Source organism: Emydura macquarii, unplaced genomic scaffold (genome assembly GCF_026122565.2).
Source record: "Emydura macquarii macquarii isolate MOO-44397 ecotype Brisbane River unplaced genomic scaffold, CSIRO-AGI_Emac_v2 contig_1027, whole genome shotgun sequence".
Classification (NCBI taxonomy): Eukaryota; Metazoa; Chordata; order Testudines; family Chelidae; genus Emydura; species Emydura macquarii.
Window position 1 is genome coordinate 13141552 of NW_027131164.1, and position 27272 is coordinate 13168823.

The 27272-nt window shown below is 38.8% G+C and overlaps 1 protein-coding gene across 1 annotated transcript in view; it reads right to left on the reverse strand.

Moving 5' to 3' along the window:
* Positions 1 to 27054, reverse strand: part of TAF1B (TATA-box binding protein associated factor, RNA polymerase I subunit B) — a 48977-nt gene extending 21923 nt beyond the window's left edge. The window contains exons 1-8 of the mRNA XM_067544782.1: positions 26849 to 27054; positions 25273 to 25371; positions 22495 to 22582; positions 20482 to 20579; positions 20059 to 20154; positions 18283 to 18421; positions 14839 to 15001; positions 10553 to 10652 (exon numbers count right to left, since the gene is read on the reverse strand). Of these exons, the coding sequence (XP_067400883.1) occupies positions 10553 to 10652; positions 14839 to 15001; positions 18283 to 18421; positions 20059 to 20154; positions 20482 to 20579; positions 22495 to 22582; positions 25273 to 25371; positions 26849 to 26866 (801 nt within the window). The 5' untranslated portion in view covers positions 26867 to 27054. The remainder of the gene's footprint in view (positions 1 to 10552; positions 10653 to 14838; positions 15002 to 18282; positions 18422 to 20058; positions 20155 to 20481; positions 20580 to 22494; positions 22583 to 25272; positions 25372 to 26848) is intronic.
* Between the last annotated feature and the right edge of the window lie 218 nt (positions 27055 to 27272).

Genomic DNA, 27272 nt, shown 5'->3' on the forward strand with positions numbered 1-27272 from the left:
ATGAAATGTCACTCAGTGGATTCCCACTGGCCCACATCCAAACTGCAGTAGCCAGAAAAATAAGAGGCAGCTCACTTGCCATCATTCTTAGAAACTATCACTATGTAGCCATCTCTGTTCTGTGCTTACTTTTTATGGTGTAAACCAGTTTATTTGATTCTAAAATTTATAACTCCAAAAAGAATACTAATAGTCTCTTATTCACTGCCCAATCAAGTTTGCTTCTTGCAAACCATAAATGTTTAAAAAGATGTAATATGTGCTTTAAACACAATGTAATCTTAATTGTGGCACCTCCACAATATGCATGTCACACTATCCTTCAAAGAAAAACAATGCATTCTTCAGTAATCAATACATAATTTTACCATAATATTACATAATACAAAATTTTACCTTAAAAAGCGTGCATAGCACTTTAAATTTGGGCCAACTTGCCAGGCAAAGAAGAGGATCCCTACTCCATCAAGTTTACAAACTAAGACCCTGATACTGATTTCAATAGAGCTCTCTGTGGATGCAAGAATCTGCCTGTGCTGTGCAGATCCAACTATGCAACAGGGCCTAAAGACTCACAAAGGGATTGATACAAATTCCATGGAAGTGGAGAGTGATGTACAGTTGTCACTGGAGTGGGGAATATTTTGTAGAACTAGAACGAATATTTCAATTTAATTCCCAACAGCTCAGTCTTAAAGGGTTAGTTAACAGATTTACCTACAATCAGGAAGCCGCCTACAATAAAAATCCAAATGTTCAATCCAACAAACCTGGGAGACTGGGATATTTTAAATGCTGGCAGTTTCCTGTAAGGGATGCTGACAACTGGAATTATTTGTTATTGTCTAATTTCAAGAGAGTGCCCTTAAATTATATGTCCTGAAATTAATTTTTCAAAATTAATTTTAAAAAAAGAAAGTGAGAGATTTTCAAAAAACACCAAAGAGATTTAGAAGCACAAGTCCCAATGGGAGGAGGAGGTTGTTCCCAGTTCCAATCCCGCCTCTGCCACTGATTCATTGTGTAGCTGTGGGCAAGTCACTGTCATAGTTTCCCCACTGTACAATGATCATAATATTCTTTTCACAGGGAAGTTGTAAAGATAAATTCACTAATCCACAGAGGCATGCTGATATTATAACGATGAGAGCCAAAGAGGAGACAATGAGGAACTGAATCATTCTGTTATCAGTACAGGGGTTGGATTGCATATAGCAAATAAGGCATGGAACCACACATTGGAATTGAGGATAAAAATAAATATTGAACAGCTGCTTCATTCCCCAACACCATCAATCCTATGCACTAAAAATGGGTCCTGTATTAAAAACAATATGTGACCAAGTAATTAAAGATTGCATCATAATGCATACACACAAGAGAATCAAATTAAAGCTTATAAGAAAACCTCCATTCTGGCTTTCCTAACTTTTAAGGGCTTAACTTTGCAAACAAAATAACTTCTAAATGTTGCTTTTTTTGTATACAAGTTATATTGGGTTAACTTACCTATGAATCAAAGCCCTGCTTTTTCTGTAAGAGCTGAACAAAACAATGCTCAGAAATCTCCTTCAAACTGTCTGGAAATACACAGGTAAACAATCTGTTTCATGTGAAAGAAGAATCGGAATATTAGGAAGAAATAAACTGAATAATTCATGTTTGTCATGTCTTCTATTCCAGGGTGGCTACCATATGCTCTTTCCATTAACCTAACATTAATTGTTAGGCTTCTGCTTTTACTGCATTTTTGCCCATCAGACTTTTTGTGAATTTTCCTTCCCTCTGCTGGTGCTGGGTGCCAACACTATTCACCAATGGGAGAGACTTGGTAGTCAAGATGAAAAGGTGAGCCATACTGAAGAGATAAACTTTCATAGCAAGCTGTCCTAACAACTCATCCTCCAAAGCAAAAAAACCTGAGAAACATTTAAGCAAAGATTTAGCATACATCTATTTTTAATGGGGCCACTTTTAGCCCATGGTAAAGTAACTTAGGTCTCCCCTCAACAAAGACACACTTTTTAAAAATATATATCTGAAGAGAAGAAACATTAAGTCATAATGTCCACTTGAAATCCTAGAAAGATGACATTAAGCTATATCCAATGTACACAGCCTCCACGCCTTTTGGGAAAAAAGATTCATCTAACCATTTTGCAGTTATAAGAGTTTTAGATTTAAGTGTTCTGTTAAATCTTTTACCACTGACAGCAAACAAATTCTGAGTCATCTTTAGTAAACAGAGGTGCAACACCTGCATGTTTATTTTCATTTCTAAAATAATATTATGGAGGAGCAGTAGCACCTACCATAGTTAAGGCCAAGCAGAGCTCTTTGTGTAAGATTTATATATTAACATGTTCTCATGCAACTCTGTCTTTCAGAGGACAGCACAAGTCTTAGCTGGACGCTTGAGATAGGTTTAAAGTATATTTAAGCATTGTTCTGAATTACACAAATGAAATATATACATGAACAATTCAAGGGTCTCTGAATACTTATCCTCTGCCTTTCACAGCATAAAACATTCAAATGAGATACTACATTTTCAGAGTCCACAGTTCTATGTTTTGAGGAAAAGATACTCAGCATAAAAGGAGTAGACTAAAGAGCATGGTTATTCTTCTAATGCATTGTTTACTACTGTACATTCTTAACTGAACAAATCAAACAGTGATACAGAGCCAGCTACTGATTTTACAATGACACTGTCATGACTAGGATCATTCAGTAAAGTACTTGTTTACTGGTAAAATTGGTTAAATGATAAAAAAGCAGCAGGCAAGTAGAGCTCGTCAGGAAATTTCCATTATAATGATTTTCCAAACAGCAAATGCCTGTGTTACAAAATTAAAGTTTTCCATAGGAAAATTTCAATTTCTGCTGAAAAATGTCTTTTCTGTCAGAAATATTGAAATGATGGCTCCTAGGTTGCCCATCTCAAAATCTTTTTGTCAATTTCACTTTCACCCAGGCAGGCAGCCAGAAGCTGAAAAATTTATTTTGATTCTCCTGAATCATAGGTTTTCAGGAAATCTCTTACCACTACATTTTTTGTGGGAAGGAATTTCCATTTTTTGGTCAACTCTACAGACCTGGTAATAGGGCATGCCGACAGAATAAAATTCAGTAACTAAAAACCAAAGAACATGTAAGCAAACACCATGCAATAGTTTGTGCCTGTTCACTTGTTAACATATGCACTTCGCAGTGTGCTGCAGCATAAGGCATGTAACTGTCAGAAAAAACACTCCCCCTTTCTGTGTTAGAACAATGAATCTTCATAAAATGATTTGTTAAAAAATAAACCAAATGAAAACTTTTTACTGTAATACTAATTCCAAAAAATATTCCATATAGAAAATAACATTGTCTGTAACTCAACTCCTTTTTAAACCCTCTTTCCCCATGCCACCCCCCCCACAGAAAATACATTCTGTTGGAGAAATGCTGCAGTTACGCCTTTCATCCACCAGGAGTTGCTGTGGAGCCAGAACAGAAAGCAGCTGCTCCCACACAGGAGCAGGGAGGAGGAGAAGGGGTGGCTGAGTGGAGGTGCAGGGCCATACAGGGACAGGGGCAGGAAGAAATGGGGATGGGGAGGAGGAAGGGTGGCTGAGTGGGTGGTGCAGGGTAGGTAGCCAATTTTCTAATTTGTGAAAACTGGACAGAGTGCCGGAACCTTCCCCACTCCTGCTCTGCCTCTTCTCCCTCCCCACCGCCCGGTCGTGGGAAGCACTCTGAGGACCCCAGTCACACCTTGCTCGCTGCGCCAAACTGTAAAGCATGAAGGATTCTTTCTCCAAGAATCAGGCAGCACAGACAATATCGAAGAGGTTTATTCATGATACTGGGAAGTCTGACAAAGCAGCTTCAACTTCATGGTGTTACAGTGGTCAATTATATAGGCTCTCTTATCGATTACATAGTACGTTTTAAATTTTTTATCTATTCACTTACACATACAGACATTGTCCCATCTGGAGAGAACAACAGTAATAATGGTCGTTGCATACATGCAGAGACACTTTAATCACTCTACTTACATCAAGGATCCTAGGGCTACACTCGGGGCAGGGGTAGGGTGGAGGAAGAAGGGGGGGAGGGTCCTTACAGATAGGTGGCAGATGAGACAAATTCTAAAAGCAAATGTGCTATTCTCATTAGAATTAAAATCATTAAGAGGACATCTGGCTTCCTGAGCCATTGGAGGCTTACACTAGCCATTGGCCTTGAGGATCAGGTATGCTCGTTAGCCATTTAAAGGATTTTCGACCAACAACTTTTTAGCTGAAAACAATCTCAAGTCTTACACCATGACCATGACATTTTTGCAGTGCCATACTTTATAGGACTTGTTTACTTACTTCTGACCCGACAGACCAGGAATTAAAGGAAACTAAATATCCTGAATATTTAAATACTTCACTACATCCAATTTCTGTAAATGATCTAGTTAATGATGCAGCTCTATGGTCTCAACATGTGTATATCTGACAGTCAGCATCTTGGCCAACACTGGGGCTTGAACTAGGGACATCCAGAGCTAAAATGCTTGAGTTTCTTCAGCATAAGCTAACAGACTCACAAGCTGTTTGGGAACAGAAGGGGATGGAGGGATGTGGACATGTGCTCTCTGACCAGCGGTTACAAATTTACTCAGAAACATGGATTGAGAAATTCAGATCTTCACCCCAAGCTATTTTATGAAGTAATAGCAAATGACATATGCAAATATGCAAGCACTAGTCAACCCAATGAGTATTTTACAAGTCTAAGTTAAAAACAGGGGAACTTATTACATATTAAAATCTCCAAAAAGATAAGGAAATGGTTTAGCATGTTAGGGTGTTCATTTTTCATATTTCAAAATCCAGTAAATCAGTAGCCTACATCTGTGTCATTTAGCTAAGTTATTTCAGTCAAACTGAAGGTAAGAATTTCAATAGAGTCAAACAGAACACCAGAAATAAAAAGGAATGTTATTCTTCTTTAGTAGGCGTAACAAGGTAGGTAAGTACAGTTCTAAAACTGAGTGATTCATTTTATCAGCCCCTCCTAGAAAGTACTATAATTAGGAAGAATAAATCCACACCTACAACTAAAGAAATATGATCTAGTTTATAAACTTTCACAGCTTGCCCAAACAGTGAATGTTAAGCAGCTCCTAACTTTTCTGCTATTGAAGTTGAGGAAATAATACATTTATACAGAATCTTTTCTTTCAAAAGATCCCAGATAAACTACATATACAGAAATCACTTAGACCAGCGGTTCTCAACCTTTTTTTCTCCCGAGTACCACTCGGGCCAGGTACAGTCAGGTCAAGTACCACTTGACCCGTCTGTACCTGACCCGAATACCACTCGGGAAAAAAAAGGGAGGAGACTTGTGGCAGGGTTGCGCGGCGGCGGCGGGAGGGATTTGCGGCGGGGTTTCGCGGCGGTGGGGTTTCGCGGCGGCGGGAAGAGACGGGCAGTGGGGTTTCGCGGCGGAAACAATGCCCGCCGCCGAAACCCTTCCGCCGTTTCCCCATTTTCGGCGGCACGGTTTCGCACGGGCGGGTGGGAGGGAGGGCCCTTCCGGCGGCGGCGGATTCAGCGGCGCGCGTACCACCGGTTGAGAACCGCTGACTTAGACCATTACTGAAATGCACCCATTTCTTAGATGAAACATGGTAGCTGTTTAACTTGGCTGTGTCTTTGCACAGTGGCTGCTCACACCTACATGCTGTTACTGTCATCATTGGTGCAGCACACATAAATGCATCCCTGGTTCTTTGTGCTGCAATAAGCTGAGCTGCTCTGATGCTTTCGCCAGTGAATTGTAGGACAATGTGTCCGTCCTTCTGGGCACAGAGGGAATTTTGGGAAAGCACTGGATGATCAGCACTCAAGTGATTTGGCCTGTCTCCTCACTGCAAGGTACATGGGTTACCAGCCTAAGTGAAAGCAACACCCAAGTTCTAGCCTATACTCCCAAACAGGCCAAACAGCCTGGGATTAAAGTATCGCCAAACTTGGGTACGATGGCTTTGTATATGGAGGGGGAAGGAGGTTGGGGCATCAGCCAAGTAAGAGCCCAAGATAACTCTGCAGTAGAGACATACACCTAAAGATGCAAACTCCAGCAAATCAGTGCCAACTGACACCTTGCTAGGGCACTGATTCAGTAAGACTCAGTAGGTCTTTTTCTCACTTTTTTCCCCCCCCTCTGAGTCACCACCAGGAGAGGCAGAGTGTTCTAGTAGACTGAGGGAAGTAGGAGCTAGGAACCTTAATCCTCTAATCCACAGAACAGCATTAGCAAACTGCCCCATAATGCTCTGTTCCCGTGCCTCAAACCTGACTTGAAGGGAACACCTCAGAGCTCTATTTAATAACAGACTTTAAGAGACTGAGGCCTGATCTACACTACAGAGTTAGGTCAACATAAAGCAGCTTACGTCAACCTAACTCTGCAAGTGTCTAAGTGTAATATTGCTTCCATTGATGTAAATCACCCCTACACTGACCTAATAACTCTACCTCCACGAGAGATGTAGCACTTAGGTCAATGTAGTTAGGTCAACGCAGTGTCAGTGTAGACACTGCGCTGACTGTTCCACCACTGGTCGCTGACAGCCCAGAGCCCCACCATCTGGGGTTGACAGTGCCCCACAATGTCAGTTAAATCAGTGGAAGCACTCCTACTGAGGATACGCATGGCCAACAGAAAGGAGTGTAGAATGGATATGAAAAAACAATTTAATTACTGCAGTGGCTGCACGTCAACATAACTTAAGTCGACAATGTTGTAGTGTAGACTTGCCCTGATGCTACAAAGACTTACGCATGTTAGTATCTCTCCCCCCATGAATTGTTCTCATTTATTTCAATGAGACTACTCACATACATATCTTTGTAGGATTGAGCCACCAAACAGCAGTTCAATATTGTTTTATAGAATCATAGAAATGTAGAGCTGAAAGTGACCTCAAGAGGTCATTAATTCCAGCCCCTTGCACTGAAGCAGGGACCAAGTAAACCTTGACCATCTCTGCCAAGTGTTTGTCCAACCTCTTCTTAAAAAACTCCAGTGACAGGGATTCCACAACCTCCCTTTGAAGTCTATTCCAGAGCTTAACTATCCTTGTAGTTAGAAAATTGTCACTTTAAAAACCTTAAGTCATCTTTACTAGTGTATTACAGTGATCATTTTCTTTTGTTAGGACAGAGTAATCCGTTTATCTTAAATACAGACTAACGTAGGTAAGGTTAGCTAAGGAATGTGTGCTAACGAAGTGAAAGAAAAGCAATAAGATTATGGATGATTTTTAGAAACTCAAAATGCTTTGCATTCAAGTATTTTTAAAATCTAATTGAAATACATGCCTATTGCAAGCACTGGACAAAAAACAATGCAACCTTTTAAAAATGTCTAAAAAGAAAAACAAAACTTGTTCAGATAGAAAGCCAGAATACACTAAAAAACTGATCAGTTTTCATTATTAGTCACATTAATGTAGTTTTCTATAAAGTAGATTCAGTGCTGCAACTGCAACAAACTATTTTTTGAAGGAGTGTGTAGAAGAGCTATTACTACTCGTTGGATTAATTAGGTACAGCAAATCTAATCCTAACAGGAGATTTATTGACAATCATCTAACAAAATTTTATAATGACCAAAGGAACAAATTATTAGAAATCACTAAAGATTTGATATAAGATAATAATTTCTAAAATTTAGCCCATAACCATAACATGTAGGCCCACAGTCCAATCTTTGTTTCTGACATGGATGGCAAGACGTTATCAAAATTGTTGTGGAAGTCTCTCTTCATAATCCACTGGAATTTTTCTGATTTTATATTTTCTTTCAGGCTAACTAGCAATTATTCTGCACCCAAAACTCACAAGGAAAATAAGACTCCCACTGCTTTTTTTTTTTAAACCATACTAAAACTTGACCATTAGCTTTACAAAACAAAATGGCTTTTACGTCTTTTGTTTTGTTTGAACAATGCTGAATTGATTCTGCTGCATATTTGTGGCATGCATCTGTTTAATGCAAGCCATTTTTATTGAGCAATCAAGGTATTAGGTGGTCACAAGAAAAGAAAGTAAATATTCACAGGCCACAATCATCACAGCAATCTTTCAACTGTACTTTTGACTACAAATATGTAAATTAGAGATACGCAAAATCCAAGGGCAGACCTCTGAACACTCAAAACTTTGGAAAACCCAGTGATATTTTGCAAAGCAGCCCTATTCGTAATATGAATGAGACAAGGTGGGTGAGATACCTTGTATTAGACCAATTCTTGTTACTGAAAGAGACAAGCTTTCAAGCTTACACAGAGCTCTTCTTCAGGTCTGAGAAAGATACTATGGGCATGTCTACATTGTAACTAGACACCTGTGGCTGGCTGGCCCTTGCCAGCTGACTTGTGCTCTTGGGGATCAGGCTAAAGGGCTGTTTAACTACAGTGTAGACATTCAGGGACGTCTTTGGGACCCTCCCAACTCACAGTGTCCTAAAGCAAGGGCTACAGCCTGAGCCTGAATGTCTACACTACAATTAAACAACCCCGTGAGCCCAAATCAGCTGACATGGACCAGTCACATGTCTAATCACACTGTGTAGACATACCCTCAGAGTGCCACAGCTAAATGCAAGGTCGAACAGATAAAGAGATAATGTGTTGCAAGAGACCATTCAAGATGAAATGGGCAGTTAACACATCTACCATGCTAGAATAAAGGAGGGGTAGTGGGTTACAGACTGCTTAAAGGAGACATAAATCCAGTGTTATTAAATCCATGATTTTCAGTGGCTAGCAGAGATATGAATTGAAGTTCCCAGGCTCGTCTTTTGAAGGTGCTGCACAGGTTTACTTTGAGGACAAGGACTGAGGTTGGACATGGAGTTATCACTTTGTGAAATGTGTTTGTCCATATGGTGTTTTTGACTTTTATCATTTTTCCATGAGGGTTTGAGAGCGTAATGGTTGTGTTTTCACCCACACAATTGTTATTGGAGCATTTAGTGCACTGGATGAGGTACGCCACATATTGAGATAGGCATATATAGGACCATAGGATCTTTAAAAGGATAGAATCTTTAAAAGTTTGTTGTGGAGGGCACTGATCATTGTAGCTGTGCAGATATGTCTGCAGGTTTTGCATCTGTTGTTCTGTCAGGGTCTGGTGCCACTTTGAATTGGTGTATCCTGGTCTGTAGGGAGACCTTGCTTCTGATGATGAGCTTGACACGGTTGCAGGGTGTTGCTTGAAGGCCAGAAGAAGGGGCTTTGGAAAAAATGTCTTTCAGGATGTGGTCCCCATTGTGTATGGGCTGTAGCTATTTAATGATACTCTGCAGGGTTTCTTGTGTGGGGTGGTAGGTGACAAGCAGGGGTGTGTGGTCAGAGGGTTTTTTCCAGTATCGAAGCAGATTCCCTCAGGATATTTGGGTGGCCCATTCAATGATGCAATCCGCTTCTCTGGTGAAGTGTTCTTGTTTGGTGAAGGTGGATTTGAATATGTTATGATGTACATCCCAGACTATTTCCTCAGAGCATATTCTGTGCTATCTGACTGCCTGGCTGTATGTAATGAATTTCTTGATGTGTCTGGGGTGGTTAGTGGACCTGTGGATAAATGCGGAGATCTGTGGTTTCTTGTATATAGTGGTCTGTAGGGTTCCTTTGTTGAAGCTGATTGTGGTCTAGGAGTGTTCTAAAGAGAGTTTGATGGATGGGGTGGTGGTTGTTGAAGTTGAGTAGAAATCCACGAGGGAATTTAGGTCTGTCCAGAAGATGAAAATTTAATCTATGTATCACAGGTTTTGTACTGCATTTGTCCAGAAATTCATCCTCAAGATACCCCAGAAAGAAGATGGCATATTGGGGAGCCAGCCTAGTACTCAGGGCTGTTCCCAGGGTTTTGACAAAGTGTTTGTTGTTGAATGTAAAACTGTCATGGGTGAGAATGAAATGGATGAGTTTGGCCATGTGTTTGTGGTGTATATCTAAGTGTTGTCCATTATCTTGTAGACATTTGAATGGCATTTAACTTATATAAACCATTTAGAAACTAGGAGGGAGATAGCCCAGCAACTGGTGCTGCCAAATGAGGATACAAATCAAGGTCTTGAGCACATTACTCACTCTCTGAAATGATATGGAACTAGAAGCACAAATACACTGTAAATGAAAGTATGCACTGCAGTGTCTAGAGCTGATTTCAAAACAAACAAACAAAGTTCTATGGCCTGTGTTATAGGAGGTCAGAATAGATGATAACAATGGTCCCTCCTAGCCCTTTCTCTATGAGAAAAACCTGTTCAGTACTTATCAAGTTATTAACCTAATAATTCTAATTTAAATATAAAAGTAATCAGAGTAATTTGCTCACTGACTCCTACCTAGATGACTACCAGGAAGGAAAATAATAATGTCATAACAAAAGGTAGATTCAACCAAAATCTCAATACCATAACCAAGGGGTAGAATATACCATAAAGTATGTAGCTAATTAAATAAAAATGAAAGGATAAATGTTACCTCTACACGAAAGATCTTGAGATCAACTCCATACAATTTCATCTCCTCTGGAAAATACTGAAAAGCATTCAAGTAAGGAATGTGACCATCTATAACAAACCTAAATAAAAGAAAGTTAAGTCACATCAACATTTAATTTAACTAAACCATTATGTACTTTTAAAAAAAACTGCATTAAAAAAAAAATCAAGATTGACGTCTTAATTTCAAAGTTAAAACAGCATCAGAATTGAAATGCTCAAATAATTCCAGCTAACGCTGTGTCCTTTAAAATGCTGCTTTAATACTAAAAAGCTGCCTGTTTTTTATCATGAGAATATTAGATTATTAAAATTCAAGCTCAAATGTGACTCACAGATAAACTTAGGGCACTAAGTTTATTCTAGACACGTTTATGTGCATGGAAAGCTGGACGTTCTCTATATAGTCAATCCTTTCAAATAGGTAGAATATTGAATATATTTGAAGAATATTTTCAATATTGGGCTATGCTCTTAAAGAGACAGTACACTTATGATAAAACTCGGTTAAAGGGTTATGGCATTTTGTTCCTCAAATCCATAACAAACTTAACTAAACATGAAAGGCTTTAATATTTTCACAGTAAGTATACAGAGCTAGTGCAACCAGGGTCAGAACTGTTAGCTTAGCTTTTATGTAACCAAATCAGAAAACCATACAATTATGTATTCATCAATATATAAAATGCATTTATTTTATATTAATGTCTAGTCAACACATACTTCAAATTTTTATTTTTTAAAAACACAGCTGGGAGTGAGAGTGGTAATAACATGGGCCTTTTCACGTACAGATTACCAGTTAAAATCCAGCCCATTGCAATAGCATCATCTGCTGGCTATTCAATAGCTCACATGAAATGAGTTGTGGTCTCAGTCTAGCTCTTAGCAGGCAGGTGTTTACATCACAAGAAACACCATAACACATACCAATATTTGGCACCTTGCTTGACATTATCAGCAAAGAAATCAGGTTCTGAATCGACAGGGAGACGGAATTATCCTCACTCTAAGAGGTGGCCCCTCCAGGGAGGAATTAAGACATGTTAGTGGGAAACTTTATACTGCCCATACTGAGGATAGACAGCAACCTTCAACCTAGAAGGCTATCAAGCCAAGACGTTTCTAGTCCTACATTCACTACCCTTTTTTAAAATCCCAGGATTTTTAAAATAGGATTTCTGGTAGAAAGTAATATTGTGGTTGGTATGAGTGTTGCAATATGTTTGTTGTTTTTCTCTTTGTAAAAAGATTAAATTTTCTGTAGGAGGTTTAAGACAGTGGTTCTCAATCTTTTTTCATTTGCGGACCCCTCTGGATATTTCAAATGGAGGTGCAAACCCCTTTGCAAGCTTATTGTCTGAATATATAGTTTAATTCTGTTCAGTCAGTTTTCTACACTCGTCTTCCATGGATCCCTTAGACATGGTCCACGGACCACAGGTTGAGAACCACTGGTTTAAGACATAGTAAGATATAGCATAGGTTTTGGCTGTGGGGTGAGGGGAGATTTTTTGTTTATTTTAAAAATATACCAGTACCAAGTACATAAGACATACTAAGAGCTAGTCTACACTAGAAGCGCTACAGCAGCGCAGCTCCGCCGCTGTAGTGCATCTGGTGAAGACACTATGCCAACGGGTGAGAGCTCTCCAGTCAGCATAATAAAACCATCTCCACAAGAGGCGGTAGCTGTTTCAGCGGAATAAGCTCTCTCACCAACATAATCCTGTCCACACAGGCACTTTGACATAAATTACACCGACCTCTCTGTGGGGTGGCTTTTTCACACCCCTGAGCAACATAAGTTATACCAACATAACCTGTACTGTAGACAAGCCCTTAGTCTCTCTAGAGAGGAGTTGGAGTCATACAAGATATACCTAAATATCTGGGCAGTTACCTTAATTCAATAAGCAAGAACAAAAACAGCAAACAGCAGTGGCTTTGAAGAAAAAAAAAAAAAGGAAATTAAAGTCACTGTTGTAGCAGAAAATGCAAAGTTGATTTTAGGCAAGTGCACCAGGAACTTGGATGGCCCAATATTCAGATGACATATTCCTAAAAAGTCAGTGCCTGTTTGCAAAATTTCCCTGAACAAACATGCAGTACTTCTTTTTGTTTAGGCCCTGGCAGACAGGCCCTGGCAGACAGTGTCAAGGAAGTAAAAGAAACACCACATACTAGAGGGCAGAGACAAAATATCCCCCCTTCAACTCACTTTTATAAGTGAAAAAATTAGAGAAATTACTAAACAGGCAATCCTTAAGAAGATTTAAGTCATAGAAAAGAAGCTACCTATTGTATATTATTTGCTGTTTATCAATTTTGATAAACATTCAATTTAAGAAGAACGTCAATCACTTCCTATGACTGCACTCTGACTTTTGAGATCTGGAATTTAAATTCAAAGTTTAGTTAGAACTACAGTATGTTATAAGTTTATGCTGAATGCTTATAGAAATACTAGATTCAAAGTGATTTTTAAATGGAGATACATTAAAAATGTGTTCCTCTAAATTAGAATTATCTCAACATTTGTAACAGTTTTTACATGATTTTAGAAAGATATCTTGCTCTGTGCACTGTTCCCTCAATTTGATATCAATTATTCACAAATAAGGAATTAAAAATGGAACTGAAAGGTCCTGTCTACATTGGGGTTGGCATGCTGCATAGCATAGTTTTCCTAACCAGTGTGGAAAGTAATTACCCTATCCCCCCGGAGAGCTGTGTTAAATAACTGAACTACAGGACCAATCTATTTGCATGGGGCAAGATGTATTTTGATACAGTTTAAACACAGTACTCACTAAACTTGGTTCTACCAGATTAAATTATGCTACAACTGTTTTTAAAGAATTCTCTAAGAAGGTAAACATTTTGTTGAAAAACATCAAATTTTCTTAGGATCCCTACTCGCCCAGATTCAAGAACATTTTTAAAAGCAGTTCTAATATCTTTTGGCTCATCCACACTCACGTTATAAAGTGTCGTTTGTACCCAATTTAGAATAAGCAGTGTTTAAACAAGGTTTTCAAACACTTTCCTATTACAAAAACAGATGGGGCTTCTAGTCTCTGTCCTTTTAAATATGGTTATCCAAGTGTGGATAAGCCCTAGATCCCATGTATACTATGAAAAAATATAATATGCCAAGGCCACAACACAGTATTGCCACAAACTGGTTACAATTTTGGTCTTGCCAGCAAAGCTAGAATTAGCCTTGTTTGGACCGCATTACTGTATCCTTCAACAGCCATGTGAAGGCTACCATTTTGAAACTGTAGTCTTACTATGAGAGGAATACCAAAAAAACAAAAACAAAAACAAAAACAGCACACTGAATGTTAATTTAATGACACTAGAAAAATATATTGTGCTATTTGAAACATATGTAAAATCTTTTAAAAATATTTAACCACAGCGTCCCTTTAAGTTGAGCTAATTGCAAGATGTGCTGCATGTGCCAATTAGCAACAACCAGAATATTTTTGGTATGTAATATAAATCCCTTAGAAACTGGCTGGTGCCCAAGAATGTATCACAGAGGAGAAGCAGTAGTCAGTCAGGTGACCATTACTTTGGTGGAAAACCAAAAAGAAAAAAAAAAAGGTGGGGCATTCAGCGTAACTAGAATTGTATTGTTTTAAATATTCATTAACTACCTATAAAGAACCGAAATGGCAAGGCTGAATATTATCACAATTCCCATTTTTTTCTTCTCAATTTGGGCTGTCATTGAGTTGATGCCTATATTTTATTGCATACAAAAATGTGTTAAAAAGACAATTATATAAGCCAGGCAGATGGAAGCTAGAAAATGGTTTGTATTGCTGTTGATGTTCTGGCAGTGGCACAAGCCAGGATCTTTAGAGTATTCATTCAGTTATTAGGCAGGCTACCAACACTCTCCTGAGGAACACAAATGAGTGAAGTGAAACTGCAATATTTATCTATTTGCAACTCAATTAAATCTGAAAATAATTTCATGGGACAAACAAAGGCACTTCTCTAACACTAAGACTTTCTCCGTGACAAATTTCAAACACTTGCTACAAACAATGGAGCTATCAGACTCTTAAAAAAAATAAATAGTTACAAGAATCTTCTATCTCGGAAAGTGCGAGGCAACCTAAGTACAGGATTACTACCAACTCTACCTATGATTCAACTAATTAATAAGCAAGCAGTGGTAAAATGCAAATTAAAAATATTCCTTACTTACAACAGCAGCAGCAAATATTTCAGAGAGACTATTCATACCTTAAGAGATCTGATAATGTCATAGGTTCCCTCAGCCAGAGTAATGCCATATAGCAGAATGAAAGGGTCATTGGCATAGACATCCTCAAATTCCCTTTTTTCCTCTTAAGTAAATATGAGCCACCATCTACTGATCCAGAGCACACAGATGTGGTTTCTTTTGCTGATGATAAAAAAATTACATATAAAGTAACTTTTTAAATAAAATATATACAGACCAAGAGAAACTGATCATTCAACAAGCTGTGTTTAGCTATTACTGGTTGTTTCAAATCAAATCATTTTATACATGGGATATCAAGGAAGAAAGAATATGAGATTTGCCAAAACTACATGTATTAGAGCTGGGGATTAGAACTCAGCAGTTCCTGGCTTTCAGAAGTGTCCTCATACTAGAGGATTACACTTTTTCTCAGGCTAATGAAGTTTTAAATCTCAGTGTAGCCAGGGCTTTACCAAACAAACTAACATAACTCGTAAAGGTATAAGACTCAATTTAGAATATTTCTCTATGCATATGTACTTGGTTCAAACAAAGCAGAAATGTAGCACCCAGGGGATGGAGGGCAAGGAAGGATGAAAAAAACAACACTACGTAGCAGCCAAGATAATGAGAGGAAACAAGGGATAAAAGAATGCTCCCTTCTTCTCACCCCATCAGTCAAGATGGAGAGAGCATGGGATAGGTGGGGAAATTAACTCTTCTCTTTGAGATGAGAACCTTCTCAGCACTAAGAATGCTGGGAGAAAAAAAAGAACGATTCTCTTTCCCCACCTCAGCAGCCAGGACAAGAAAAGGAGGTGATATGTTGTCACGTTATAACAAAAGCAATAACATGTAAAACACTGGCCATAATTCTGTATTGGCTTTCAAACTCCAATTAATCAAATTGTTCTCAATCTGAAAAATTGAAAACACACTAATCTATATTATCCAGTGTGAAACTACAAATATTAGACTCCTGAACCAGCACTGGTCTCTGACGGCACATACTGGTCCACAAATGCCTATCACTGGCATTAAAGACAAGGCGAAGACATTAACAATAGAGTTATCAAGGAACTCACTCCTCCAATTTTTTTTGCTATGCATGCATTGAGAAGTCAACACAAAAGCCATTCTAGAACATCTACTGTGCACATGCGAGTCACAAAACAAAAGTATGAATGTCAGGTAATCCTTTCAATCACCAGCTTCACCTTTTATATGTATAGGTTGTGACAAAAGGAGGCCTCATGATTGAAGCTTCATAGCTAACTTTATATATGCTTGATTTAAAATAATCTTCTTGTTCTATTTGTAGCTCTCTTGATGACATAGCAACTTTCCTTTCATTTGTTCCAGGTTATACAGGACATTACTCAGCCAGCACTAAACCTGACACAACATACAATTAAACATCATAACAACTTAAGAATTTAATAGGCTTCTCAAACAATGTTTTTATACTATACTAAATGGAATTTGTTAGCCTACTAGCTTGATGAATAATTAGCTATTATCCCCAGATAAACATAACAATGATCAAATGTTTATTAATTAGAAAAGCATTTAAAATCCCCCTTAGCAAGCCATCAAAAATTCAATGAAACAACACAGAAAAAAAATGTATTTATATATAATTTATGAGTAGCCAATGGATAGAAAAAATGCAGCACTGCTCATTTGCACCAACTTTTATTATACAAATGGCAGCTACTCTGTCCATATGATCTCATAGACACAGATGTCCAAAATGCACAGGTAATTTCAGGTTGCTGAATTCAACAGTGTTGATTTTAAAAGTGCTTTTACTAAAACAGGTGCAATCCCTTAAAAAAATCTGGGATTCAGTTTTTGTAATCCACAGTGTGAAACAATGATAGGCTAGGATTAATTACTTGCCTTTCCTAAGATTATATCGGTTACGCCACAACTGCTACAAAAGACAAATATTACTGCAGAAAGGACCCATCTTAAATGGATAAAAAAGCATTATAATCAATGTGAATTGTAAAACAACTTGATGGAAGATTTATAACAGGAAATGTTCACTTAAAAAAAAAAAAAAAAAACAACATTTGCCCTGCATATTATTTGTATTTTCCAGTATGCTATTGTGTATATGTGAATTCACAAGAAGATAAGAATCCCTGCTCTGAAGATGTTGCAATCTAAGTAGAGAATATACAGATGAAGGACAGGGAATTACTGAAGGTGGAAGCTAAGCACATGTTTAACTGTTTCCATTATTTTTGTTTGGATTTTTTCTTTAAGTTTGTTATTCTTGGTATTCTTCATTGAGGTGAGCACTAGCGTTTATAAGTTTCAGAAGAACTGCATTTTAGGAGAAGATCAGATGGAATAGCAGAGGAAAGAATGAGATTCCAGGAATAAAAGGTTGTGTAAAAAGGAGACAAAAATGCGAATGGGAGCAAGAACAAACAGGGCAGTATTATGTCACATGGGCAAAACAGAGCTGATACTGAGGAAGCAAAACGAAATGCAAGCAAAGAGATACATGAAGATAGTTTATGGACAAGCTTGAAGTTGACGTAAGAGTTCAAATCTACCTATCTGTCCAGCATCAGATACTGTGGTATTCCTGGCTTCTATCTAGACAGTGCCCCCACCCCTCCAATTTTGTATCAGGTTTTCGTTAGGAGGGTTGGTACTCTGGCTACTAACTGTCTGGTGAAATGTCCAAGTCTATGAATTTGTGGATGGATAGGGGAGATTGATAGGATGTTAAAAAATGAATTATGATAGAGAGAAGTTGGGGGGAGGGGGGAAAAGAACACAGAGACAGAAAATATAGAAGACAGATCAGAGAGCATAATGTAGAGGGAAAATGGGAAAGATAAACACTGAAACCAACAAATTCCATGCCTACAGGAAAGAAAAAAAGCTAACTAAAGCCAGAAATTGAAAGAAGGTATAACAGAAATAAGGCACACAAAAAGCTATAAATATCAAACTTAACAGAAATATGATTGAGAATCTTGTCATTAACTACACAAAATTTTTATATCTTAAAACTGCAGTGCTTTTGAAGGCATGGCCTTGAGGGGCATGGTAGCTCATTATTTTTCTATCTTGAGTAGCAGTCATCAGATAAAGTTTAACCCTCTCCATAACCACCACCACCACCATCCAACCCCCTCCCACACCACCACCAACAAAACCCCACAGAAACATACTGTAAAAATAGAACTTTCTTCAGAGACCCTCATGTTTCATGTGCCTGTCTAACCTTTAAATCCTTGGAGAGGAACCATGACTATTTCTATGACTAGTACAGTGCAAAATATACAGTTGATAAATAAGAGGGAAATCCTCCATCTACATTTTCTACCTCTACATAAGCAATGAATCCTTCTGATTAGCACTTAATGAACAGTCATTTTTAAAACATGTCCTAATGCTATGGAACAGTGACTTCAAGTAATTATATTTGCTCCTACCTGAGGCTTTGCCAATGGAAGAAACATATCCAAAGCTGCTTTCTGTCTGTAAATCTCCATCGCTTTCAGAGAAAGATGACAAGCCATGAAGATTTATTCTCTCTGGATTGTCATCAACATCTGTACTGCCGTCAGATATCTATTTTTGTAAATAAGTTTATCCTATGTTAGTTCTAATGTAATAGAAAAACCTCAATGTCTCAGGTAGCAAACATGAGATTGACAATCTAGGTGCAAGCTTAAGCAAGTCATACCCAAAATGTTTTTTCTTTTAATCACATAAATTCATACAATTAGGAACCACCCTTTCAAAAAACTCTGACAAACACTCTGTTAAAATGAAGAACAAAATAATTCCAGTGATCATTTAGCCATCCCAAATTCCCATACTACCCAGGAGGTATCCAATACATAGAAACATAAATATTCATGAAATATGCAATTTGAGTGGAGGAAGACCATTCAATTTGGAGCTGACAGGAAAATTCTATATATAATTTTTTGACCAGTTCTATAACCTATGTGAAATCAGTTAACTCCACAGGAGTGGCTCTTCTGAACAGAATTTCAAAGATTGGTTCTTTTTGGTCCTCTCTCCACAGAAAATACCTGCCCGCCCACTGGGGTTCATATCTGTACACAGTCTCTCCTATGCATCACAAGCTAAGATAGCCCTTTAGGGTATGTCTGCACCAGGGTTCAAACTCAGGCACAAGCTTAACCCCCTTCTATCGAAACACAAGTCATGTTAACCCAGGGTTTGGACCCAGGATCTCAGGACCCCACAGGGGGGAAGGGTCTGAGCCTGAATCAAGCCAAGACTGAGGGTCCAAGCCCTACTACACTGTAGTGTACACACAGCATCACTGGACTTGCAGTCTAGGAGTCCGCCAAAAGCATCCTATAGGCTGATTTTCTTTGTCCTCTGGATAGTCAAGTGTGGTGGACACTCAAGTTTTCCCACTCTGTACCATGAACAAAGGGTTAGAGCAGCCACATACTGAGGGTGCACTAGGAAATCTGGGATATGGGTGTCTGGATTCGGGCCTGCATAATGCAGTATAGATACTGCAAAAACAACGAGAGTTCTGTGGCACTTTAAAGACTAACAAATTTAATTTTTGTAGGCATAAGCTTTCGTGAGACTCAGCTCACTTCATCAGATACAGAGGTACCTGCTACAGAACTCTCGTTGTTTTTGCTGTATACAGACTAACACGGCTACTCCTCTGGAAGTATAGATACTGGGGCCCAAGGTGGAGCTCCAGGGTTCAACAATTGCTAACTTTGGGTTACAAGAGAGTGTAGATGCTCAAGCCATAGATTAGCAAACCCAGGGTCTGCTAAATCACATAAGCGGGGAGGGTGCCAGAGCCTGGGCACCACCCTGAGTCCCAACATCTACACCTCAATTAAGCAGTCCTGTAGCCCGAACCCAAGGCAGCTGACACAGACCAGCCGCAGATGATGTACTGAAGTGTAGACATACCCATAACATACTTGCTTCTATGCCATCATTTGTGAATTATGTCAGTGTCAACTCAGCTCTAGAAATATAGTGCATTGTAATTTGTACTCCATCTGCTGGCTGGCTATATAATAGCAAAGCAAGATATTAAAAATGAACAATTTTCCATCAGCACAACAGCAGATATTTTCTTAAAATAGGAAAACATATTAAGACATTAAATGAGCAAGTTCATGTATGGCTTGAACAACAACGTTTTGAAAGATCAATGAAAAATCACTTGCTTATCAGCTATGAATTTCACGTACTGATAATGCCTTGCTAGCATAACTAATTGGTGTGGCACAATATGCTTGTTTGCTCTTCTGAAGGTAACGTCTCCAAAAATTGCACAGAATTTCATCCTGATAAACACAAAAAGGAATTATTAGTCTATATCTGATAAAATCATATGTCTGAAAAAACAAGTTGTGACTTTAAAATTCAAGACTATCGAAAAATGTTCTGTGCCTGTTTTCACGAAAACCCTGTTTATAATATTATAAATTACTTCTACTGTATCTGGTAGATTTTATTTGCATAGGTTCTCTTCCTCTGCCCCTCATTATTGGCCCATCTCCTGTCAGTTTTTAAGAGGGAATTATTCTATCTACCTTAAAATAATTATATTCTTGAAGTACAAATCATATAGACTATAGGTACCAATAAAAAACCTTATCAGGACAACATACCTTCATCTGTGGACACACTCCTAAAGTTTGCAGAGCTTCAGCTTGCTTCTGGAGTATGTACTGAAAACCTTCACAAACATACCATTCCCAGCCTTTATCTAAATAGCAACAAATAAATATTGTGTTGGTTGTTCTGGTTTTACATACCTGCACTTTAATATATTAATCGCTTGGTGCAGGGATTAAGACATTGTTTTAATTTGGGAAATCCCAAATGCTGGAGCCAATGGCCAAAAACATACTAAATTAAATGAAAGAACCTCAATAAATCAGTGACGTTTAGAATCTTAAATTAAGAAAAACCAAACAGCCAAACTATAACAGTTTTCCCATACATTTCTCAAGAACTAGAACAGTTACAGTAAAGTGAGAGTTATCAATATGGTGTTTGTTAGGTGATCTGAGTTTTAAAATAAAACACAAGATACCAGTCATGAAGAAAAGAAGGTGTGCTTACTCCTCTCCCTTTTTCAGCATGAAAAAACGAGAACTCACTGCAGGTGTGAATGGGGTAGAAAACAGTATTCATTCTGTTTGTTCTGTACGATTCTCTCACACATTATCCCACTTTGTATGACTCTCTCCCACGTTATCCTACTTTGTACGTTCTGTATAGTTTTCTCTTTTCATTATCTCCTGAATTCAAATCTTACATATTTTCATTGCTCCTTTACTTTTGTATGCACTCATTCCTCCTACACTGAGTTTGTTCGTCTGAATTTGCTCTGTATTTATCCACTCTCTCATTCCACCTATGCCGGTCACTTTTTTATTTTCTTCCACATTAGTGCTATGTAAATGACATATAGATGAAAGAAAGGGCAGGAGTCTGCCTCAGTTTCCTCTTTATCATGTACTTCACCTAGAAATGCTTCTCCCTTCCAACAGCTTCCCTTACTCCACAACCCATACTTAGGGCTTATCTAAACGTAATTTTTATACTACTTTAACTATGTCAGTTTTATCCCAGGATTGTACCACTAACTACCATAATTTCAAGGTGTTTATAGCAATATGGCATACTCCTGTAAATTTAGGGGAATAAACTGTATCGGCATAAGGTCCCTTTATTCTGGTATAACTGCATCCACAGTAGGGGCTATAACAACCCTTTTTTTTTTAAACCGTACCCCTAACAGAAATAGTTAAATTGGTACGAAAATTGTGTGTCGATCAGGCCTTAGGAGCCACAAGGGTTGTTTGTTCCCTTTCCTAATCTTCAGCACTTCATTCTGAACACAGTATTCTACCACCACTGGCACAGCAGACAGTATAGCAGCACCAAGAGCTGGCACAAGTAGACAGGCCAGCATATCATAGGGTAAAAGGTGCACTAAGATTCTTTTAAAAATCAGATAATTTTTTAGGTATTTCAGTGTAAGTGGCCAAGACAACAGAACAAATGACTATCACAACCTTCACAGTATGCCTACCCAAGTTTCAGCAATAGCTTTACAATAGGTATAACAGCATAGAATCATAGGACTGGAAGGGACCTGAAAAGCATTACTTAAAGGCACTAACAATTACTATCCCTACATCTGCTGTTGAAAGCGCTTTTCATCATGAGACTAGAGACTTAACACACAGAAGTTGCACCACTTTAAATCAGTTGAACTGGTGCAACTTTGTGCATGGAAATTCTTTTCCACTGGCTTAAACCTGACTTGCATTGTTTAGTGCCTCACTTAAATTACAGATGCAAGCAAACACAATGTAAACCAGATTTAAACCTATATAAGAATGTACAAACACAAAACTGGACCTGTTTAACGTCACACCTTTAGTTAAACCAGTGCAACTTGTGACTAGAGCAGGCCCAGCAAGAACAAAAGGGCTATCTTCAGCTCAGTTCAGTTTGTATGGTCCTGTAGAAAAAAACATTTGCTCACACGAACCAAGTTGACAAGTAGTACCAGAATGTTAGTACACAGTTGCTAGTTTTTCAACTTATATGTAAGATATAATGTTACACAAAACTTAGAAGTGAGATATAGACAAAAGTACACATACCAATTTTTTTTCTCTTTCTAAATCCTTTGGAGATGGACTGGATCTTTGTGTTGGTAACAACATCAGAAGTTAAAACCTCTTTAGTCCTCTGCAAGATAATTAATAAAAGTGTAATGTTTGCAAAAAAAAGAGCAATAGCTCCTTGCATGTATGGGCTGCTTCTGCTGTATAACTTAATTAGAGAACTTAATCTAATCATTACACCTTACTTAGAAAAGAATAAATCTCAAAAAATTGTGAACCTTAAATTTAAGAATGACAAGCAAAACAGGAACAGCTGGATGATGTAGTGAAAAAATTAAATAGATTTCAACGCTGGAAGATATTGGAAATCAAAGTGTCAAAGTTATTGTAAGATAAATACTGCAATTTTTTAAAAATATGCAGTTACATGTAGAGACAAAAGATCCATGCACTAAATCAAGATACTGAAGTAATGACAAGTATGCTTGAAAATTTTTTTTAAAATGTTTGTATAGTGAAATTATCTACATACAGCTATACACCAGACATGTAATCAGTTATGTAGTAAATATTTAAGCTTCAACAAAACACTGGAATTTTCCACCTTTTTTAGATCACCAAAATGTGTATACATTAAAGTTAAAAGTAGACACTTTTAACCCAAGGTTTAGGACTGTAAATAAAAAATAAATAAAAGTTTATGTTTGACAAATCCCAGCAGTATCACTGAACAAAGACACTTGCTTGGATTTAAACTTGGCAATGTTGTATATCAAAGGAGAACGACAGCAGAACTGACTAGTCTGTTTTCAATCTCCAAAATTAGTGAAATGCAAGAAAGAAAAACAAGCATAAATGAAGAAGAGAAATAATTCTTTAAATCTATTAGGTTTAAAAAAAATCCTAAAGAATTATCAGTACAGTTAAGGAAAAAAGGATTTAAAAAAAATGTAAATACAGTGCAACCTCAACAGTCTGAAGGGCATCTGAAACATATGGATAATTGTCAATGCACCTTTTAGAACCAGCCTAATTATTCAAGAATCTATCTTGCCTAATGTTGACCTGTTCAGCAGGCAGGTAACCAGGAAGGGATGCTCTCTGGAACAAGGTTTGAGGGACGGGAAGGAATAAAAAATAATCTAATGTGACTCTTATCTTTATTGGTCCATCTTTTTTTATGAAAGTCACAGTAAGTGACAAGCACTTGCCTCCTCAAGCCTCCCCCCAATTTGGGTTAAGAATATAAAGAACCCCACTCCTGCAGTTCCTGACTAGCTCAAGAAGTAGGAATTGTTGCAGGACTTTGAGAGAAGGGATGCTCAGCATGACTCCAAGGAAGTATCCTTATTTCCCAGATAGGATCTGCAAAAGGTAAAAATCTCTTTTCTTCTTCCTGAACAGTCATCATAGACCCTCACATCGAAGATTAAATAGCACATATTCTAGTACTCCAACAAGGAGACGGGCCTGTTAACTAAATAGGATTGGAGTAACTGTTCCAAACAGTATCTGCTCAAGATTAAGTCAAGAGACTAGTAAAGGTATGAAGTCAATGGGCTTAACTACAGAGCTGAAGGGTCCACCTATGCAAAGCTGAATGCAGGATTGAGGCTTTTATCATTATTCGTACAGATGTATTTCAATAGTTATAGAATCACAGAAATGTGGGGCTGGAAGAGACTTTGAGAGATTACCTAGTCCAGCCCCCTGCACTGAGGCAGGACCAAGTATGTAGACCATCCCTGACATGTGTTGGTCTTAAACCTCCAGTGATGTTCTTAAAAACCTCCAGTGATGGGGATGCCACAACATCCCTTGGAACCCTATTCCAGTGCTCAAGTATCCTTATAGTTAAAAAGCTTTTCCTAACATCTAACCTAAATCTGCCTTGTTGTAGATTAGGCCTTGTACTTCTTGTCCTACCTTCAGTGGACATGGAGAACAATTGATCACTGCCCTCTTTATAACAGCCCTTAACATATTCGAGGACTTATCAGGTCCCCCCTTCCCCAGCCTTCTTTTCCCAAGAATAAACATGCAGAACTTTTTTAACCCTTCCTCAGAGGTCAGGTTTTCTAGGTCTTTTATCATTTTTGTTGCTCTCTTTTGGACTCTCCAATTTGTCCACACTTTTCTTGCAGCATGGAACCCAGAACTGAACAGTACTCCAGATAAGGCCTTACCAGTGTCAAGTAGAGAGGAACAATTACCTCCTGTGCCTCACATGACACTTCTGCTAATATACCCCAGAATGATGTTAGTCTTGTTTCTCAACTGCATCACAGTGTTGACTCATATTTAATTTGTGATCCACTGTAACCCCCAGATCTTTTCAGCAATACGACTGCCTAGCCAGTTATAATGTTGCTTTTTTTTTCTAGAAATACTGAAAAGTTGCTTATCCTAACATAATGCACAGGATAAGACACAAAATAACAGTTCTATGGATCAAATATTTAAAGACAGAAAATAATGTAATTCTAAAATACATAAAGAATAAATTACTTAGCACTAATACAATACTTTTCTTCCACATATATGAAGTGCTTTACAAACAAGGCTAAATGTCAACTCCTTTTTGTGGACTGACACACAGAGAGGGTAAGTGAAGGAAATATAAAGGAGATTACATATATTGGGTTTTGAACTGAATTCTTGAGCTTCTTGCCCATCCCCATACTTCATCATTTGAAGGTACACTATTTTACACAACATAAGCGAGATATGCACATAGAATACCCACAAAACTGCCTGTACCTTTCAGCACCACTTTGAAATGTAAAAGGAAAAAAAAGATTAATACTTACTTACCTCTATAACATTGTGGCAAGACTTGCAATAAAATTTGCCTTCATCAGTAAGACCCCAGTTTACCTCAGAACACTGTACACACGGTTCACTGTAATCTCTCTAAGGGAAATAAAAGCAAAGGTTGTTTTAGTGTTTCACTTACAGTCAAGGAATGAGACCAAATAATTTCTCTTACCAGGTAAACTGTTGGGATTGAAATATTTACAGAACAAAATGTAGTTAACAAAACATTTTAGTAGACAACAAAGTGATCATACCAATTACAGGCTCAACAGTTACATAAAATTTAGGATCATTCAATCCCTTCTTCAATTCATAGATTATAAAGCCAGATAGGACCATGGTAATGATCTAGTTTGACCTCCTGTATGACACACACCATAGGCCTTCCCTGAATTAAATTTTGTTTGAACTAGGGTACATCTTTTAGAAAAGCTCCCAACCTTGATTCAAAAGTTTCCAGTGATCAAGAATCCACCACAACCTTTGGTAAATTGTTCCAATGGTTATCCTCACTGATAAAAAATTGCACCTTATTTCCAGCCTTAATTTGTCTAACTTAAATTTCCAGACATCAGACCTTTTTCTTTAGCTTTCTCTATAGATTTGAGATCCTTGGGTCTATCCACCACTGTAATGTATGTTTTCCAATTCTTTAGCTGACCTGTGTTAACTTTTGTACATGGCAATATTATCATAAGGGAAAACCGTATCTTATGCCTAGAATACATGACACCACAGGGCATTAATGAAAACATTAGGAACGGAAGAGAACTATAGATGACAGTGAAAAAAGGAAGCAAAGGGAAACTTTGGTAAAATTAAGTTTTTGAGCACTAAAAAAAATTAGAGAACACAAGGAATGGAAGAAAGCCTGCAAGTATAAGAAGTGAATAGAGAAACCCATGAAAAGAGAAGATTTAAAAAATTAAGGTCTCATTAAAAGGAAGGAATGAGGAAATGGGAGGATGGGAGAACATCAATGGGGAAAAGACACCATAAAATCCTGTCTGAAAAATTTAGTTTACTCAGTGTCAGCTGCATGATTTACAGGGTGTAAAAACAAGTTAAACCAAGTGGTCTTGTCCAGGTACCAGAAGAACAACAAGCTAACCCATGATCTGCCCAGTCAGGGCAGGATCATGGATCCCCCCAAAAGTCACTTGCACTGCTTTTGCCCACAGTAGATTTTAAATCTGTCAATAACCTTTCGTTATGCAAAACACAAAGTTGCTATTTCAATGACCCCTGGGAAGCATTACATTTTCTTAAGCACACCCCATGCACTCAAACCCCTCCCCCCCACAACCACCCCATTACCTACCCCCACCACCTCACACACACCCCAGGCCCTCACACCCCTTCCACCACAACCACCCCATCCATTACCGATGCCCTCAAACCCCTCCCCCCACCATCCCATTACCTACCCCCACCTCCCTCACAACTCACACCCTCCCCCCACTACCTACCCTCACTCTCCTCCCCGCTCCCTGTCCTCCCCCCGCGGGGAGTCAACCCCCAATGGAGGCGCTCCGGCCGCTGCCTGCTGGCGGGAGGAATGGCCGCCTCTCACCGTGTCCTCTTCATCCATGGCTGGGGCCCACGCGCGCCGCCTCCTCTCACCCCGCGCGCCGCCTCGGGCCCGGAGCCATAGCAGCAGGCTCAGCCCGCCGCGGAGACAGCAGCGCAGCGCTGCCGGGGAAACCGGCGCCGCGCGCGCTCGGCTTCCGCCAACGGATGGTGCCGCCTGACGCGCGCCACACACGCGCTGCGTCCTCGAGCCGCTTCCGCCTTGGCCCCGCCCACCGCGCGGCGGCGCTCGGTACGGTGTACGTGTAACCTCGCCTGCCTAGCCCCGCCCCCTTCCAGCCCCGCCCCCGCGCCGGGGTTCCTTTAGGGTTTAGGCCGTGGGCGGGGAGATGATGGAGCCGATTTCAGTTGCCTTTGCACAGCCGAGGCGGGGCCCGTGCCGGGGCTCTGCCGCCGTACAGAACGGA